The sequence below is a fragment of the Symphalangus syndactylus genome, chromosome 15 (genome assembly GCF_028878055.3).
Source record: "Symphalangus syndactylus isolate Jambi chromosome 15, NHGRI_mSymSyn1-v2.1_pri, whole genome shotgun sequence".
NCBI lineage: Eukaryota > Metazoa > Chordata > Mammalia > Primates > Hylobatidae > Symphalangus > Symphalangus syndactylus.
Genome location: NC_072437.2, coordinates 21911995 through 21932921, shown reverse-complemented (window position 1 = coordinate 21932921; position 20927 = coordinate 21911995). Strand labels below are relative to the sequence as shown.

Below are 20927 nucleotides of genomic sequence, written 5' to 3'. Positions count from 1 at the left end.
GATTTACGTTTCTAAAAGTAAAGAGCTTAAAGGAAATCAGAAACTTATACTGACAAGCCAAAATGAGATAAAGATGCTACATAAGATTTCACTTTTACTTCTTATATTTTAAAATTATAGCAACTTTTCTGACTCAGTTTCTGCATCAGCTTAAGTTAGGTTCAACTTAGAAAAGCAGTATCTACCCAATTCGGCTAATAAATTTCATGTTATTTTATTAAGATGACTTGTACTCATAAGCAGTTACCTCTCATGTAAAACAAGCACATATCTGTAATACTTTAAGGGTGACCACTGATCACTGGGTCACAAGCCCTGAAAATATGTTTTAGGGCCAAGTCCATGAAAAAAGGCTTAACGAGTAAGTGAAGATGTGACATATACTACTCCCCTGGTTCAACTACATAGTATTCTTCAAGACTCTTAATGATCCAGGAAAAAATCAAGAGGCAATGATCAAAGAGAAAGCTACTTACTCAGATATTGTAAAAAAATCCATAAGTTCAGATGTTGAAGCCTTGTTCCAGTATGTAAACAAAGCATCTAGAAAATAAACATTTACTTAGAATCACAATACATATGATATACATTATGGAGAATCACCTGTTGTGAAAATGGGAAGGAACCTTGGAGTGTAGGCCTCTAAACCCTTCCCCCGCCCTCTTTTATAATAGCTGACCACTCTACACTGGATATTACACACCTGAGGCCTATTCACCTTCAATATGCTGCATTTGAACTTTAATTCCATCATACGTCATTTAGTGCTATATTCTAGCACAATGCTCATTTAACTTATATGTAACATGCTCTTAAATAGACTAGAAAATTCAAAGAATACAAGTGGACATATAACCTAAAGCCGGGCTCTCTTGTCTCCTACTACAAGATCTCTCCCCAACAGGGAATTTGTTGAAAATCTTTGCATATTACACACATAATTTTGCTCTTTGAGTTTTAACTGAACAATATAGCTTGGATCTATCTCAAGTTTTTCCAAGTTGCATAATATTCCTCTATGTGGATAGACCATAATTGAGTTAACTAGTCTCCTACTGATAGACAGTTACTGTTTCTGCCCCTTAACTTTTTGCTATTATAATTATGTTTCAATGAACATCCTTTTATGTGGGTCTTTGCATGCAAGTCTAACTATACCTACCGGATAAGTTCTCTGAAGCGAAATAGCTGTACCAAATGGTATGTGCATTTAAACCTCTGTGTGAACCCTTAACAGTTTAGTATTACTATTGTTTGAGTTCTATCATCTAATAGCTAACCTTTTTTGCATTCTTATATTTTACACTGAGGTTGAGAAATAGGTAAAGAGGTTTCTCTTAGGGAAAAAGCCAGAGTCTTTGGGGCCTGAGATGAGCAGAGAGGGTGGCTGTGGGGATGCTGATGGCTCATGAAGATGTATGGCCACAGGCTTTCACTCTACACTTGTCAAGAACAATGATAGGCAGGAATGACAGGGGATATTGACTGAGAATCTGCTGTGTGCCAGGCACTGTACTAGGTGCTCTCACAATTTCACATAGATTGTGCCATCTAATCCTCACCATAATCTGGGGCAGAAGAAAGTCCCCATTCACAGATGAGCTAACAGAGGCTCAGGGAAGTAAAATAATTCTCCCATTTACCAGTCTGAAGAATCATGGCTGAGTAGGGATTTAAATCATGTGCATCTGATTCTAAAGGCCGCTTGGCCTATTAGACCAGTAATAAGGATAGGTCATAGGCTTCCATCTTTAGGGATTTCGAGTTTAGATTCCAGAGGAACAGACTCTGGGTACTTGGGGCTGGCCAGCACGGTAGGGTGAGCCCCCAGGGAGCTCAGTGCATGCTGGAGAGCCTGGTGGGATCACCCTGCTAACCCTGTGGCCACCCTCAGCACACACCAGACAAAGCGGCCAGCAGCATGGGCAATGACGCTGCCATTCCTTGCTCTGGGTCCCAGGTACTGGTTGGGGAGAGTGGGAAGACAAAGATAAGCTCTGTGAAGAGGGAAATGGCACAAGAAGGATAGCGAGGAAGGGCCCAGAATGTAGAAGGTGCTCATTAAATGTGGAATAAATGAAAAGAGTAGCTACAGAGGTACACAACTGATTTTGGTTGTCTTTGTGTTAACTATCTCTGGAGGTGATTTCTCCTCCTAACCCATGACACACAAAAGCCAATTGTAGGTAGATTTTTAGAGTTCAATGTGAAAATTTAAATAACACTGCTTTCAAAGAAAATATGAAAATATTTTCATGACCCTGGGGGTAGGAGAAGATTTCTTAAATGGGATGCACACACACACAAATTCTAATTATAAAGGGAAAACAATCGATAACTTGAAGAAAGTTGAGAGAAAGTATATTCTAAAATTGTTTTGAAGAGGTGGTTGCATTTTAAAAATATGTGTATGACTTTAAAGAATAACTTTTACTTGAATTCAAATCTTCTTGTATATTTGTCTTTAAAAAGCAGTTATGTTCTTATTATAGGTCATATTCAATATTTGAAATTTGAAATATTTTAAAGAAAACTTTAAACAAAGGAAAAACAGAATTATAATGCTTGCTCAAACTCATTATTACCATGAAGCAAAGTTTAGAACTTTTGACTTAATGGGAAGAATTTCAACTTTATAAACCCAAATATCAGACTAAGTGCCCTGTGCTAGTGTATTTGGCCATCATTCAGGGAAACTCTTGCTCATCTGTTCTTTTTAAAAAAATAGCATTTTAAAGTAACAAATCAACAGAAAAACGAATTACCCAGTCTTTATTTTATGGGCAAGAGGGATTTTCCTACCATCTGAGCTAAAAAGTCAGGCTGTACCTTGGCTGGGGGTGGGGAAAAAAAAACCAGGCTGTTAATGCTGCTGAAATGGAAGCTTGATCTAAAAGAAATACTATTTTCAAGCAGAAATACCCTCCCCTGGATGTTTAGTACACCCTCCTGCCCCAAGATATAGGCAGCACAAGACGCCTTCAGGTTCTCAAACAATGGCACTTTGTTTTCAGGAGAGTTTATCCTAATTTAATCACCTTAATGAAGTTCACAGCACACCTTTTAATTAGTTGTAGGAAAAATAAGATTTTTGCCCAGGATAAGAACTGTGACATTGTTTACTGGGATTGTTTATTTTACATAGCCAGATACACAGATGAGCTAACAGAGTTGAAATTGTCCTGTCATACACATTTGCAAGCCTTATGTGGTCCAGATAGAGCATTCATAGTTCTGCTCATTCTCATTTTAAAATGTGATTGTCAAACCCTTAAACAGAAACATAATCTACTATGATACCACCATTTCCATTAGAAAACTAAAATAACATATCTCCCACTTTGAGCCAGGAATATACACACTCTAAACGGAAGGAATGCTTAGGTCCCCCCACAACATATATTCTAATTCCAGAGACTAACACAGTTATTCAAGTTGACAGTAAGTTTGTTTGGACGAATAAAAATTTTTTTAAAGTCAAAAGCTATTTTATTTACGTGCATCTATCTCCTTTAGTTAAGATGGTAGGTCCCAGTTTAATATAAATTTAAGAAATAGGCCCATTCACATTTTGGAACTCACTTTCTAGAATAAAATAATTAAGGAAATGATTATCCCACAACAAGGTTCTTATTTCTATTACATTTAGTCAATGAATATGCATTTTAAACAAGGAAGAAAATCGTTTGAAATCTTTGTATCATTTCAACTTATTACAAGTTAAAAACAAACAAACCAAGTACTGAAACAAGCAAAACAGAAATCTCCATTTTTTAACCTACCATCAGACATGCTCTTTAAGATGTAGAGGAAACACATCAGTAGGCTCTTAATCTCAGACTGGTCAAGTTTATCACAGCGAACCACGGAATTTCCCAACGTGCTACTTTGTTGGTGCTAAAAAGAAAATATAGGCGATTTTTCTATTTAATTACGGGAGGAAAATGTATTTCCCTTTTCTCCCTTGGAAGAGAAAGATTCTTAGAATCAAGTCAGATCATACACATAGGAAGGTGCAAGTAACTTGCTGGCAATTAAACTACAGGCACCCTTTCACCCAAATATAACACACTCACAAGCTGCCCATGGAAGCCCTAGCTTGTCTCCTCAGCACGCTCTCCTAAGGGACAAGCAGAAGGCACAGAACTTTCACACTGGATAAACACAGCTTTAGCTATGCCAAGTAAAACCTTCTGAGATGCCAAGTATATTGAAACCTCATGCAAGAAAGTATGTGTGCTAGGATCAAGAACAGAAACCATGACTCAGAAGACACTGCACAACCAACCACCTCCTGAGGACAACGGCGGTGGCTGAAACAGCAAGTGCCTGTGGTGCTGCTGTGACCAAAGCACCCCAGAGCCTGGGGCCCAGGCGCCGTCACCCAGGGTGCATTATGGGGCGTGCTGTGAGCACTGCTCAGGGAACACAATAGGCAGGTGCCCAATTGGGACAAACAGGGACACGTCAGCACAGCATCGCCAAAGGTCCTAAACTGATGAGGTCACTCCATCATCAGCTTAGCTCAACACTGCAAACGTCAGAAAACTTGGGGCAAACAAGAGGGCAATTTTGCCACTAGGCAGCAGGTTCTTGTGGAAAAAAAGCAGAACAAGAATCTCATCATGTGACTGCAAACACAAGAGATTTAAAAACTCTCCCAGTTGAATTTCCAATTGAAATAAAAAAAATTTTTTTTGCCAAATATCAAAGCAAAAACAATAGTGGAAAAAAGATGTTTTATTCAAGGTGCTGGTGGCCAATTGAAAAAAAAATTATGTGTGTGTGTGTGTGTGTGTATATATATATATATCAGGCTTAATAAAATATGTGAATATTTTTATTTACAGAAAAATACAGGAGCAATTAGTGGCAAAACTGGTATGGATGCACCCTCTGGCCTGCCCACTTGATCAGAGCCATTGGAGAACTCAGTACTTCCAGCAGTGGGAGGGAGGGTGTTGCGTTCAATGTCTCCTCTGGCAAAGGTGGAATCGTTAGAAGGGAAAAATCCACAGTGACCCGGTTTTTCCTGGCTGACTGGCAGCTCTCCTCCTCCTCTCCAGCACTGCGTATGACACAAGCAGAGTGCCTTCGGAGCAGCTTCTCCCTCTATACATGAAGGCATGTTGGGGTCAAGGGAAAAGTTCAATATGTCATGACACACCCGAACTGAGCTGCTCGCACCTCAACAGAACTGCACTTAACGATAACCATGTCAATGCCAGCCATAGGATGTGTGACAAGATTATAAACCTGATGCTGAGAAAGGATGTCTTCTGGGTATTTTTGGAGAACTAGGGATAAATTCCTAAATGGCTCAGCTGTTTATTGGGATGGGCACTTGCCTGTAACTTGAAGTAACTTAGAAAATCTGTGCCCAAAGTGATACCAATCTACCATGGCTCCAGGTTTAAACCCACACTTTATCCTTTCCTACAAAGTTCCAAATGGTCTGAGCACTTAGTAGTTTCAAGAAAAAAGGCTAAGTATGAGGAGGAAGTGTTGTGTTGTGGGTGGGTGCTGTGTGAATAAAGTGATTTCTTATCCCTGAATCACCTATATGATCAATTATTCTCTGGAGCTGGCTTCAGACCTAACACCCTTGTGGGTGGAGAGCTGTGTTGATGACGGTGTCTCTGGTATAAAGACTACAGGGAATTGGCCAGATGTGGTGGCTCACACCTGTAATCCCAGCACTTTGGGAGGCCGAGGCAGGTGGATCATGAGGTCAGGAGATCGAAACCATCCTGGCTAATATAGTGAAACCCCATCTCTACTAAAAATACAAAAAGTAGCCAGGCATGGTGGCATGTGCCTGTGGTCCCAGCTGCTGGGGAGGCTGAGGCAGAGGAGTCGTTTGAACCCAGGAGGCGGAGGTTGCAGCGAATGGAGATCGTGCCACTGTACTCCAGCCTGGGCTCAAAAAATAAATAAATAAATAAAAAGACTACAGGGAATTGAGATGGGCAGCATTTTGAGTCCCTCCCTGTCCAACCCACCAGAGCCATTCACTAAAGACGCTCCACTGCAAACCCTGCCTAGGATCTGAGGTCCTGGAAACAGGAATCAGAGCACTTCAAGGAATGGGCCCCAACCTTAAAGCTCTCATCACCTACTCCAGGTCAGCTGGGTGGTTTAGAAAAAAACAAAAGGTCACACTTAAAAGGCACTAGAACATGAAGTACGTTTACTTTGGGCTAAATCCATTGATCATAAGAAACATTTGTGTTGGGTGAAAAGCAGTTACCTTATCCAGGGAATTGCTCTTCTCACTATTCCTTTCTGGAAGGCTGTTACCCGAATCTGTGCTTATGAGAGATCCTCTCGAATCAGCATTTCTCACACTGTTGATGTTTGGAGTTGAGGTTGTATATGGAGAAGCTAAATGGAAATCAAGCCAAGAACACAGTTTTATTAAGACAGAACAAAATAAAGATGAGTACTGAACTTTAAGAGAAATTGCTTTTATTGCACTTATTTTTTGTTAGAAAGTTGGCTCAAGAGTTGCATTCCATTACTTCACCTTTAAAGAACCAGGTCATATACAATGAGAAAAAGAAACTAGTCTGAAACATTCAGATGTAAACATCAATTCACTTATTAGAAACCACCTTTGATCGCTAAGACTAAAAATGCATACCTGTTTCAGAATGTGATAGATGAAGACAAAAAACTTAAAAGGTAAATCCACCTACAACTATCAAATTACAAAATTAAACCATACAACAAACTCGTAGCATTCAAACTGAAAATAAACACTGAGGAGCCTACCAAACTCTGAGGGGTGTCATGGGGTATTTTAAATTTTCAAGGAGAACACAGTGATACGTGACCTTGGCCAGAAGCTGCTTTTTCAGCAGCAGGTTGTGCTATGCTCCTTTTGAAGACATATTTGTGAAGCTGGGTATTTGGGGGGCTGCTATAATAAAAGGCAAGTAATCAATGAGGGACAGGAAATGCGAATGGTGCTGGCCAATCTGACCCAAAGGCTGAGAAGCTGTCAGTGCCCAACCAGGCACACACCACCCATTTGTAGTTAGTTGTGGTTATTAAAAATAAAATTAATTTTTTTCTTTAAATTTATGTGTATTATTTAAGTGCCTACTAAATTGTTAGGATGTAAGTACTTATTAATTTATTTGATCCTAAGTACCTAATAAACAGAACTGTTGGGTGTGTCTTTCGGCCTAGGGATGCCATGAAAAAAAGTGACACTAAGGATGCTGTGAACGGGGAATATTTGGGAATCTGCTATAAACTACTATGAGCAGAAAGGAAATCTAATGTGGAAATAAAATTTGTGATGTCCATGAAAAAAACAGCATTTGAAGGCAGAAATCACTCCCTATCTTGGTACTATGGAATTTTTTAAGGTAATAGATTGACTTCCTGCTTAGATAAGATTTAAATAAATCACATAATTTAAAATGACTCTTTGGACTTGTACATTCCGTGCTGAACCAAAAGGCGTGCCTCCAGCGGAAAGGCCTGGCTGGTTTGGCAGATGGCATCAGGAGATTTGGACTCTGTGTCTGGCAGCTGTGAGCACACATTCTCCCAGACGCAAGCTGAAGATGCTGTTACTTGGCATTTCACAACAGGCTGGTCGTTTTCAGATCTCAATAGGCAAATGAGCTGCCGTGGACTGGGATACTTCTAAGTTAAAAAATAAATAAACAACAAAATAGATACAGCCGCCCCTAGGTTACACCAAAAGTATGTTTGAAAGTGACTCAGTTGTTGTACTTCTAAATTTGATGGCTAATGGCATAAATTCATCATCTCTCAGGTAATGTTAAGATGGTCTTTAACTCTCTGCTTTTTTTTTTTTTTTTGAGATGGAGTCTCGCTCTTTCGGCCAGGCTGGAGTGCAATGGTATGATCTTGGCTCACTGCAACCCCCTCCCAGGTTCAAGCAATTCTCCTGCCTCAGCCTCCCAAGTAGCTGGGATTACAGGCGACCGCCACCAAGCCTGGCTAATTTTTTTGTATTTCTAGCAGAGACGGGGTTTCACCATCTTGGCCAGGCTGGTGTTGAACTCCTGACCTCAGGTGATCCACCTGCTTCGGCGTCCCAAAGCGCTGGGATTACAGGCATGAGCCACCATGCCCAGTCGGTCTTTAACTCTTTAACCTTAGAAGGAAGACCTGTGACATCAAGGTCATAAATCCTTCCCTCTGTTGAACACTCAGATTTATTCATTGCTATCCCTAAAACTGATTCAGTGTATTAAAGATAAAGAAAAGAAGAGCCAGGGGAATTTGAAAAAAGAAGTGAAGGCTTGAACATGGTCTCATTAAGCCTTATTGTTAGCCAGTGGCTGCGTCTCCCCAGGAGAGAAACCATGTGAATGATCGTCGCAAGGGACGGGTAAAAACCCTGTGAAAAAACTATGGCCTTTTTCTCTACTCAGATAAGAAACACATGCTATGACCAAATTATAATTTTTCTAATATAATCATATTTCATATTTAATGTAGAACAGCATTTGAAGAACACAGAAGTCAAGAAAAAGAACACAGAACTCAAGAGAAAGAGGTCCTCAGTAAAGTAAAATTAGGCCCTAAGTTCTCAGAGTCTCAAGCTTGATTCTAGAACTAGAGTCCTAATTTAAGGCAAACAGATGGAAATGCAATATACCAAAATCAATATGCTTAGTTTGTTCCTATTTTGTATGTGTATGTGTTTGTATTTAATATCCTGGCCCAGTGCATAACTTTTAAAGTCCTTAAACGACACTTGAATAAAATGAAAAGAAGATAAATTCATCCCTCTTCCCTTGGTACCACTGAGTAGGTGGAAAAAGAAACCCTGAGCCTCAGGATGCTTGCCTTTTAAAATGAATGTCATCTCAGAGTCGTTTTTATCCAGGCAGTGAATCACTTTTAAAACTCTCAGGCACCATGCTCCAAAGACGTTTAAAAAACTGTGACGGCACATTCTCAGTATGTGTGGAAACAGGATTCTTCTAACAGAGATGTAAGGAGAGTTTGCTCTTGAAGGAGAAGCACCAGGACTAAAATTAGCTAGAAACTCCCCGATGAACAAAGAATTGCTAAAGCTGCCAGAAAAAAAACTAGTAAACCCGGTTTAAAGATGACGCTTCCCTGGAAGGTACTCCTAAAAGAGAACAGGGATTTATATCTTCAAGAAAAGAGGCAATATAGATAACCCGAGTATAATAAGTCTGTCGAGGTGAATTCCTATGAAAAGTGGATCTGGATCTTAAAATTCAAGAGTGAAAAAGGATTAAGTCAGTTTTAAGTACTTTTCATAGCTGCACCGTCAATGCGGAGCAACTGGAGGCCATGATGCTAAAGATCCCCAATGGCCTATCTCCAAGTTCTAAAGAAGTCCCCAGTCCTAACAAGGTGAATTCTGAATTGGAGAAGAGTCAAGAGTCAAATGGAAGTATTAAAACTTTGTGGAAATGATCAAGGTTACAGTGAAGTGATGTTTCCACTCATCTGACTCCTCTCTGCCAAACACCATACACATCGTATTAGCTCTTAATCCCTCTAACAACCGTTTTGAAGACATGGGTATGGAGGGCAAAGAAGATAGACAACATCCTGCCATGGTAACTAGCAAATGGTCAATTCCAGATCCAAGGCTGAATCTGTCTGACTTTAAAGCTAGTGCTGTGAACCACTGCAGACCAAACCCTCTGAGGAAGGTCCCCTCCCTGCTTCTGGAGCAGTGGCTGGGAATGGGGCAAAGCAGGGCAGAGACAGAGTGAAGGCCCAGAAGAAAGGCAAATGGAAACTCGTGACAGCAGCCAACATTTGCTGAGCATTTACCGTGTGCCAGGCTCTGTTCCAAGCATTTTGCATGAATTAACTCTTTTAATCTTTACAGTGTCAACTAAGGAGAGCATAACTGTGAAAAAGACACATAAATATCAACCAGATTAAGGACTGGTATTATTATTGTAGGATAAATTTGAGCATTGGTGTGGGCTTTCTTATGTTAAATTCTACCCAGTCTCATCCCCTACATGAAATGGCATATTAACACCACTACCACCGGCAAAGGTAAAGACATAATCTCAGAGTGGGCAAGTCCTGCGAGTTAATCGGATAAAGGCTGCCATTTATTTTATCCCATGAATTAGTCCCATTATTGGGTAGTCTAGCCACTAGCCATAGTAGGATGCTTTCTTTATTCAAAATGTGATAAACAGAGGGAGAAATAAAGACTGAAGAAGCCTGTGAGCACCTGTGACAATTCTTGGAAGATATGTGTATATATATATACATATATATATATATAATACAATATATATATATGTAAACTGCTATCTCTGAGAAAAAGCTAGCACAGGCGTTCAGTCAGAATATTAATAAGTACATTATGTCTGTTATTTTCTTATGGAGAAACTATTAGAATCTTGATTTGTGTCATGTGTTTTTCTCTCAGAGGTGGCTGCTCTTCTGTTATTTCACACAGAAAAAGTCTTGTAGGACAGAAGACTTTTGAAAACTGATTTTAGGATTGAATTCTAGCCACAAACTGCTATGTTCTTCTGGAACTACTATGTCATATTTCATCAAAATCACTAACACTACAAATTAGTGTTCCCCTCCTCCCACCACCTGCAAAAATATTCCTTAACAGTATACACAATCCAATTAAGATTTAAAATGAAAACTGAACAAACGTTGAACAAAAAGCAAACAGCGTGAGCCAGTGATTAAATGTATGATCCTGAGGAGTCACAGGCATCCAGGACCTTTATTTCAGGGCGTGGCTGAGGGGTTTCAGTTGTTGACTATCATAAGCAGGAAAAGAATACTCAGGGCAGAAACTTAGACTTCAAGGTCCTACCACACAAGTGTGACACATTCACCAACTATCGGCTACAAGACACTTTCAGAGTGATGGTGGAGAGAAGTTCACAAGAGCATGGAGCATTACCAATGCCGGAGATGGCGCCCAGCAGGTCCTTGTGCAGGCTGTTGTCCAGGGTGCTTCCCTTCTGCGGCGTCACCAGCGGATTCACAGCTGGCAGAGCCAGGGATTCATCCTTCACAGTCTGTCAAGGAAAGGAAAGCAGAAACAATCAAAGATGACTGGAAAGGATTCCTCCCCTGTTCTTGGAAGTGCCAGGGCAAGTGCAGGACCAAGACAGCCTGATACATTCAACATGGCTGCCTGCATGGGAGAAGTAGCCTTGAGGTGTGAGTGAGGGTGGAGGGTGGGATGGGTCAGAGGGGAAGCAGGGGGCATGGGATATGGATGCTGGGTGGGGGTGGGAGAGAGAAATCACGTTCCATGAAGTCTTGTTTCTCTTTCCCCAGCATTTCTAACACCTTTCCCTTTTCAGAGCTCTGGCGCCCAACATTTCCTTAGATTAATTGTTTTTTTTGTTTTTTTTTTTCCTTCAGACAAAGCCTCCCCTGCTCTTTCTAACTGGAATGCTGGCTTTTATCTGTAACGTGGGGAATTACAACAGCAGCAATGACAGTCTGTAGATGTTTGTAGCATCATGTGAACTCTCAGTCAATGGAGAAATCATATTAATTTTGAAGTTAGGTCAAAAAACGGGATTTTACTTTGGTGAAAATGTTCGTTTTTGTTAGGACTGAAGCAGTTCAGGGAGGTCACATTCTACTCTGAATTACTCACTCTGGTTTGAAAAACAGACAGGGTCAGAGAATACACGTGTGAAATGCCATGTGGTACACGGTGAGATAAGCGAGGTGCACTTAGGATAGAGAGAGTTTATGCCCTTTAGAGCAGCCACACACACACAAAAGCTATACACACAGCTCATCTCAGTGTAACGTTACTTAGGAATGTAATTGGAGGTGAAGAGGTAGTGTAAAAATGGGACACTGCATCACTGTTGGGGTGGGATAGAGGGACAGAAACATACATGAGACTCTGCAAGTGTACACCCATAATGACAAGGTGGGAAGATGAACAACCAAGCCAGTTCATGAGTCCAAAGAACCAGGGCAAGGGGAAATGCTGAAATAACATCTGCTGAAATTCATAGCAGATAAGCCCTCTGAGGCCAAGAAGAGAGCATTAGAAAGAGAAGGAGCGCAGGTTTTAGATGTAAAACTCTTATAAACTTTACTAATTAGAAATTATTACAGGTTAACATTTAAAAAGCCTTTTGCAACTGAAATGTGACAAGAAATTTGATAGTGATAAAGCTTTGAAAAAGCTGAATTGCAAGATGATTCCAAGAATCGTTTTTAAAAAATCAAATCAAAGGTACCAAAGACTGAGTAACAAAGAGTAAAACCATCTCTAATAAAAAACTTTTGAGATAATTTCTGGGGTCATCTCTCTGTCTACTCAATTTCCAGTGCATGTTTAAAAGACAGCACAAAGATAATATAAATTAAGGCAGTCAGTTCTTGGAGGTGGAGCCTCATGTCCCTCACCTTGGCATCCCTGATGTCCAGTCTCACTTCTAATCTGACAGAGGGAGAGAAACTGTAGCCCACAGAGATGGCCTTTCTTAGACTGTGCAGCACGTTACTGTTAGAAATGGGGGTACCATGACCTCTTCCAGGACACAGGTTAGGTTAGAACTACACCTTTTTTGTGTCTCCTTCCCCCCCAAAATTTTTATTGAATATACAAATGAAAATTCTGAGGCCTAACAAGACATTGGTTCATCAGGAGAACATGGTTTTCATACTTATTTTTTAAAAAGAATTGAAGGTTTAGTGATTGACCCCATCTTAGCTAGAAATGCAACTTACCAGGAGTTGCAATGGCAAAATAAAGGGGTGTGTGTACTGGGTTGAATAGTGTCCCCCAACAAATTCATGTCTACCTGGACTTCAGAATGTACCCTTATTTGGAAATAGGATCTTTCCATTATATATCTAAGATGAGCTTACACTGGGTGAACCCTAAACCCAATCACTAGCATCCTTGTAAGAAGAAGAGAGGGGACTGGGCACAGTTGCTCACGCCTGTAATCCCAACACTTTGGGAGGCCAAGACAGGCGGATTGAGAGGTCAGAGTTCAAGACCAGCCTGGCCAACATGGTGAAATCCTGCCTCTACTAAAAATACAAAAAATTTAGCTGGATGTGGTGGTGGGTGCCTGTAGTCTCACCTACTTGGGAGGCTCAAGCAGGAGAATTGCTTGAACCTGGGAGGTGGAGGTTGCAGTGAGCCGAGATTGTGCCACTGCACTCCAGCCTGGGCAACAGAGCAAGACTCTATCTTGGAAAAAAAATAAAAAAGAAGAAGAAGAGGAGAGGGACACAGAGGCACAAACACCATGAAGAACGAACACCAAGTGAGGACAGAGGCAGAGACTGGCACGGTTCCACTACAAGCCAGAGAGCACCAAGGACTGCCTGCAGCATCAGCAGCTGTGAGAGGAGCATGGCCCAGACTCCTCCCCAGGAGCCTCACTGACACCTTGATTTTGGACTTCTGGACTCCTGACTGGGAGAGAATAAACTGCTGCTGCTCTAAGCCACCCAGCTTATGGTGCTTTGTCCTGGCTTCCCTGGGACCTGATATAGGCTGAGTTGACGTGACCACGCTTACGTACCATGCCCGCATTCACCGGGAAGGGTGATACATCCCTCACATTGATCCGCTGGACGTTTTCAATCAGCAGACCAAACAGAGGCAGGTAGAGGGTGGCTATCCTTGCCTGATGACTCTGAAAAGAAGACACACATGGTAAGTTTGACCCAGGATTCTAAGAACCGAACTAAGTTGGCGCTGACCATCTCCTTTATTTGGATCCTTCCTATAAAGACAGATATTTGATTTCAGTCCCAAAACAGAGCAAAATCTTAGTGCTGTTACCATGAATTTTCTAACTGATTACTTTCTTTACACCACTTAAAATAAAGGACATTATCAATGCACATTCCTTCCATTGGGGACCACTTACCCTTGAAGCATATCTGTCATCAAAAGAATGCTTTATCAGCAGGTTCTTGAGCACACTGATGGCAATCAGACGGACCTCCCGGAATTCCTGGAGGGCTGTCCCCACCTCCCTCAGTAACAGTCCTACCAAGAAGTGGTTTCTGCAGAACTCATCTGTTAATGAGTAGTCAAGCTGAAGGTCTGAAATGAGGATAGAAACTACTTGAGTTAGGAAAGATGCAATGCTCTTTGAATTTAAAAAAAAAAAAAAAAACTAAGACCCATCCTCTGCATTCAGCCCACCCTGGGTGTCAAGAGATGATCAGACTTGGCTTCAAATGAGAAAGGATCAATTCTACAAGGCTGCTCTACTACCTAGCCATGAGGATCTTAAATGAAAACCAAATTTAAATACAATTAAGTGTACTGGATTTTGGAACATATTGCATCCTACATAATTAAATTAGTGAACAGTTTAAGTACCAATTTTTAGACTAGAGCACAGCATGTGTTACATTACAAATATAAGTTTGTTATTGACAAAGTTAAAAAGGTTATTATACTAGCTAACAGAACTGTATAAGAGCACTTTGTGCATAACAAGCAGGTAATTAAATAATAAACATATATGGCTTATTAAAATGTTATTACATGAGTTCATATATTCCTTTCCTGGTCATTAATGTCTATATACTCCATTAAAACCCAATGTATTTAAAATAAACAAATTAATATATAACCTACTTATTCTGCTATCCCTGAATGAAGAACTTAGTTAATGCAGTATTTCCTAAGCTATTCTCCTAATATTTCTCCACCTCTGAAAACAAATACAAATTTAATATAAACTAAAATTGAAGTGGACAAAGCATCAGCCCAAACTGGTAAATCACCAGCAAGCTAAACGACAAAACTGAGAGCTCTTCTGGAAAATAGACAGGAGCAAACACGAACTCTACTTAGGAAGGGTACATAAAAACAGCTAAACATCACTCTGAAGATAAAATACACATTTCAGGAAGCTGAAGCTAGGTTGTGAATTGTCAGACTGACTCCATTATTAAAAGAAAGTCTATAGACCTCTCCCTTTGCCTTTTGTCCCACATCAGACAGCTACTCCTAAATCTACCCAAAATACGGACCCAAGTTCTGTGAAACCCTTTAGCAGAAGAGGGAGAGTATTCTTTTTCTAGATTATGTTCATTGTTTATTTCACCTAGTTTATCTAAACTATAAGTCATAGCTTGAATTCACATAAGTCTCTTGGAAGAAACTACTTATGGTTTAACTGTGTGTGTGCTCACACATCTGTGCTTGTGTGTATGAATGTGCATGAGAAATTACATGGTCTGGATGTGTGTCCCCTCTGAATCTCATGTTGAAATGTGATCCCCAGTGTTGGCCACGGTGGCGAATCCCTCATGAATGGCTTGGTGCCCTCCTTGCCATAATGAGTGAGTTCTTGCTCTGAGTTCATGAGAGATCTGGTTGTTTACGACAGTGTGGCGCCTCACTCCTTGTCTCTCTTGCTCCCTCTCTCGCCGTGTGACATGCTGGCTCCCCCTTTGCCCTCCGCCATGATTGGAAGCTTCCTGAGGCCTCACCAGAAGCCAATGTTGGCACCATGCTTCTTGTACAGACTGCAAAACTGGGAGCCAAAATAAACGTCTTTTCTTTTTTTTTTTTTTTGAGAGAGGGTCTTGTTCTGGGCTGGAGTGCCATGGCATAATCTGCCTAGATTGCAGATTTCACTGCAATCTCTGCCTCCTGGGCTTAAGCCATCCTCCCACCTCAGCCTCCCATGTAGCTGAGGCTACAGGTGTGCACCAACACATCAGGCTAATTTTTGTTTTTGTTTGTTTTTTTGTAGAGACAGGGTTTTGTTATGCTTTCCAGGATGATCTCGAACTCCTAGGCTCAAGTGATCCTCCCAGTTCAGCCTCCCAAAGTGCTGGTATTGTAAGTGTGAGCCATTGCACTGGCCCTCTTTTCTTTATAAATTACCCAGTCTGAAGTATTCCTTTATAGCAACACGAATGGACTAACACAAGAAAGGAGGTAAAGGCAGGGGTGGGTGGTAAGTGAGAAGAAAGAAAATGAAAATTCTAAAAAACATTTATTCCTATCAGTGTAGTAAGGCAAATTACTCACATATGCCCCCCCACCGACTGAGCGAAGCCCATCTTGCTACCAAATACCCTAGAAGTCTATAAGAGCTTGTGCTGCCCTGCTGTGTCATGGGGAGATGGGCATCAGCACACATTCACTGCACAGCCACTGGGCAAAAAGAGCTCCCTGTACCGAGGTGGAAGGAAGGAGAGTCCCCAGGTACAGGAGACTGGGGCTGAGGGAGGCTGTGGTGAGATTGGGGGCACAGGGCAGGAAAGAGTGGTTAATTCCAGTTGAGGAACTGGAAGAGAGTGAGGAGACCCTGGGAGGCCCCATGCAGGAGGTGCGGATTGGCTGGCTTGGGGAGGAAGATGAGGATTCCCCAGGGAGGGGGCTATTTGAGGTGGAGGGGTGGCATGATATGTTTGAGGAGCTGGGAGTCGGCAGGGATGCCTGGAATGTGCAGAATAGGGGGGTGTGAGACCACAGAGGTGGGGGGCCAGGGTTAGATCACGAGACACTGAATACCTATCTATTCTCTCAGCCCAGAAAAACTCTCCCCCAGATATGCGGGTGCTTGGCTCACCCCTCACTTTCTTCCAACTGTTATCTGGCCACTCTGTCTCAAATGTCACCCCTTTTCATATCCCCTTTCCTTGCTTTGTTTGTTCTCCTTAGGATGCATGGGTGTCTGACATTCTATGTATTTTATGTATGTAGAATAGCCGGGGATTGTCATCCAGGTTGTACACAACTTATTCTGAAGCTCGACACAGTTGGTGCGGGGTAAATATTTGTTGAATGCATGAAAGCCAACTCCAGGGCCACAGTCCCCCTGCCTGATCCTTAAAAGGCAGTACCAGTCTGTTTGGGGGAAAGCTGTTTGTCTCTGAATGAATGCCTTAGTGTGTTTCTCTCGGAATTCAGAAGCAGTTGATTCAGGTGCCATTAGCAGTTTGGTGGCATCCTTCCACTTTTTCTCTCCTTTAGCACAAAATACCTGAGCACATACAAGGAACTAAGCTCAATAAATATGGCTTGACAGACCTGACAGACTAATTTGTTCAATTTGATTTACTCAGTGAAGACAAAGACATCTCTATGAGCTCAACTCTCTTCAAACTTAAAGAGAATACAGGACATTAATAAAGACTCAACATACAAACATTAAAAGCATGTAAAAAAGCCACATTGCTTGTGATTTTGATTACTGCCATCACTATGGACAAGGGCTATGAAAATAGTAGAATAATGAATTTTGGGGGTGAAGCAGAGATGTTTGTTTTACTTCTTAAAGAAACATCCTAGAGTACCCAGTGACTTCAGGAGCAAAAAACTGGATGCCTCCCTGGGATGTTACAGCAATGTCTTAGCTCCAGTGAAAAAATTCACTAATTTATGGTAAGTTTAAAAATTGATCAAATTATATAGGAAATGCTTAACAGAACAGCATATGGAAGCAGTTCAGCCATCACTTGCATTCTTTATTTTTTAGAGGAGGAAAATGCAAGAAAGCAAGCGTCACACCCCACACCTACCTACAGGAGTGTCATTTGACTCCACAGTTGGTGAAAGAAAAGCTAATTCATAAGAAAAAAGGAAAAGTGAAACAAAAATAAGCTATAGCAACTGAAATAGATTTCTTTTCTTTAAGCAAAGGGATTTTTCAATGAAATAGCCATACTGGCATGATCTGTAGTCTGATAAGTTTGCTGAAAAGTAAGTTCCCATATTTTATCAATATTTTTTGAAATGGAAACTTCATAAGAAAAAAATTAATTCATCAATGAAAAAATCAGAAAATTCAAATATCATGTTTGAATCAATTACCTTTTCTTATTGAAAATAAATGTCTCTCTTTGTGAAAAGGTTAATAGAAATAAAGATGGATTACCTTGGTATCTTTGAATCCTGCCTTTTCCAAATGGCATTGGTAAGTTCAACGGAATATAATGTTCATGGTTGCACACTACACGGAGAAATTCAAACTTGTATTCAAAGAGGGTCTGCAGGAAGAAGTGTTTAGTCATAAATACCTCACTGGATATTTTATACAGGATTCTAAAAAGCCTATTAGCAATAGTATGCTAGAAATAGTCATTAGCTTCTTGACCTTCTTAGAACTGCATACCCTATTGCACTGTACAGATTTCAGGATGGCTGCAGGGATTGATTTGAAAACTAAGGACAAATTTCATTAAACAATGTCTTCAACTGATTTTTAGGGCATTTATTATTTATGTTCCTCCTACTTCAATGAAGGATTTCAGGTAGCTTATAATTACAGACACAGGCTCAATACCATAAAAAAATTGGTAAGGCAGAGCTTTAAAAAAAAAAAAAAAGGAAAAAGATAATTCTACCAGAGAAAGTCTACACGGTGACTTCTGTTACCAGTAACAACCCCCACACTACCTTTGGGTCTCCAGGAGCAAAGCAGCTAATGTAGTTGTTGATCTGCTTGAAGACAAAGCCCCTGTCCATGAAGGTGAAACATCTCTGTGGAGGAAAACAAGAAAAGAGGTATTTCAGGTCCAAACATTTCGGAAATTTGGATTCAAAGCAGCATTTATTGCTAATAAGTTTATCCACTGACATAAAAAACATGCCATCGACATTGCCAGAGCACCTACTCTATTCTCGTCACTCTGCTAGACAGCTCGTAAAAAGTACATCTTTGTCCCATAACTGATATCCTCTTCCCTGGCGGTCCCCACCTTGATGAAGACAGCAAGGCTATGATTCGCATTCTTAGATGCCTCTGGATTATCTCGAAACTTCTGAGTGATGTGTGGCATCAGCATATTTACAACAGTTTCTACTGCATGATGATAGGATGCAGGAAATCTCTGGTTTCGTAGCAACTAAAAAGAATTCAGAGCAAACATTTATTATTTATTAAGTTGCAATCATTTGGGAGAAAAAAAAATCTCATCCCTGAGTCCGTCTTAAAAAACCCAGTTTCTACCTGGGCACGGTGGCTCGCACTTGTAACCCCAGCACTTTGGGAGGCCAAGATGGGAGGATCACTTGAACCCAGGGGTTTAAGACCAGCCCAAGGCAACACAGCAAGACTCCATCTGTACAAAAATTAGGTGGGTGTGGTGGTGTGCACCTGCAGTCCCAGTTACTCAGGAGGCTGAGGTGGTAGGATTGCTGGAGCCCAGCAGTCTGAGGCTGCAGTGAGCCAGGATCAGCCACTGTACTCCAGCCAGGGTGACAAAGCAAGGCCCAGTCTCAAACATTCCCATAAAACCTCAGAGTCCTAGTCTTGTTTATCTGAAATTAGAAAAAATAAATTAACCCTCTTTCTTTCAAAGTGTAAGTGTTCAAATACTTCAAATAAGTGCTGTGGATTAAAACTGGAACCTCAAAGTTCAGCATAATAAAGATCACCTAAAAAGTGTTTGTAAAAAGGTGGAGATTCTGCATCCATTCCCAAAGATTCTGATTCAGGAGCCTGGCAGCGGGTGCAGGGAGAAGGGGCAAGAACCTGCATTTTTACTGAGCATCTTTGATGATTCTGGTGCCTGTACCTCTCAGAGATCTCTTTAGAAAGCACTGGCTTACATTTAAGCCCCAAATACTCAAACTGAAAATACACATTTTGATGACTGTGCATGATTAGTTTAAACTGCTTGGCAGCAGTCTTCTTACAATCAACTTTACACAGTAATCTTTCCCCAACAGGAACCTACAAAATTACACTCAGATTACTTAGCAATTAGCTAACACTTACATCTATCTTCTACATGTCAGACATTGCACTACATATTTGTATGTAGTTTTTCATTCAATTCTTGTAATACCCCTATATAAGTGTAATCCTCATCTGTTAAAGGGTCAGAGAGGTTAGGTACATGTGTCCTCAGTCACACAACTAACAACACTGATTCAGACCCAGGTCTACCACGGAATCCAAAACTTGGGCACTTTCTGTTACATGAAGCCGCACTCCCCCTGTGTCTATAAATAGAATAATTTACCGAGAGCCTGAAGTAGGAGGGATGCTCCATTACCTTGATCCATTCATGCATTTAATTCTAACAGCCACAAGAGGGGGGTATTTTCATCCCCATTTTACAGACGGGAAAACTGAGGCTTAGAGAGCTCACTAAAAAGTACTAATTGACCTTTAATAAAACTGTCCTTGTCTTCCCCCTTTTAGTGACAGAAGAGTATGGTTTTATAGGGGCACATGGCTGCCCAGACAGACTATATTTTTCCAGTCTAACTTACCACTAGGTATGAGCCACATGACCAAATTATGGAAGGGATGCGTGCCTTGTTTAGGCCATGCTCCTAAAAGGAGCCGCTGGCCTCCCTTGTTCCATCCTGTGCCACTGCCTGGACTGTGCTGTGGCGGTGAGCCAGCTTCTCAGCCATGTGGATGAGGTGAACATCGCACGCTGGATAACTGGATCGGAAGAGCTTGAGTCACTGAATAACCCTGGGGAACTAGCTGCCCTGTTCTCCAAACTGCCTACCAGCTCATGATTGTCCAAGAGAGAAATGAACCTTCTGTCGAATTTAAACCACTATTGTTATGGCCTGTTTTAGAGCAGCCAAACCAATGTCCCAATATCAAACAAACGGTATTTTCTAAAACTGGGAACTGCAACCTAGACATTTCTGACATGACAGCAGGCATTATATTATGCATTAAATGCCAGAACCTATTAGGAATATTTGAAATACCAGCTTCATAACAATTTCAATTCTCAAACCAATAACGAGGAAATGTTTATAAACTTACATAGAGTCAAGAATCCAGGGAGGAAAGGATCAGTAATAAAAATGTGAAGTTCACCAACTTTAGAAAACAGAATGGCAAAATGTGAAATTCCAAAGGGATTTTGTTGCATATGTGCAACCAATAACTCTATATCCTGAGATGACAGCATCAATAGATGACCAATTTCCAACACCGCAGGCAAGGCCAGCTCTAACCTCT

At 41.0% G+C, this 20927-nt stretch overlaps 1 protein-coding gene across 10 annotated transcripts in view; it reads right to left on the bottom strand.

The window, feature by feature from the left end:
- The window catches only part of DOCK9 (dedicator of cytokinesis 9), a 296690-nt gene that overhangs the window by 58500 nt on the left and 217263 nt on the right, over positions 1 to 20927 (bottom strand). For all 10 annotated transcript variants that reach the window (XM_055244502.2, XM_055244500.2, XM_055244508.2 and 7 more), the window contains exons 28-36: positions 18691 to 18837; positions 18389 to 18472; positions 17868 to 17979; positions 13887 to 14065; positions 13536 to 13649; positions 10922 to 11039; positions 6251 to 6384; positions 3783 to 3897; positions 477 to 543 (exon numbers count right to left, since the gene is read on the bottom strand). In XM_055244502.2, the coding sequence (XP_055100477.2) occupies positions 477 to 543; positions 3783 to 3897; positions 6251 to 6384; positions 10922 to 11039; positions 13536 to 13649; positions 13887 to 14065; positions 17868 to 17979; positions 18389 to 18472; positions 18691 to 18837 (1070 nt within the window). The remainder of the gene's footprint in view (positions 1 to 476; positions 544 to 3782; positions 3898 to 6250; positions 6385 to 10921; positions 11040 to 13535; positions 13650 to 13886; positions 14066 to 17867; positions 17980 to 18388; positions 18473 to 18690; positions 18838 to 20927) is intronic.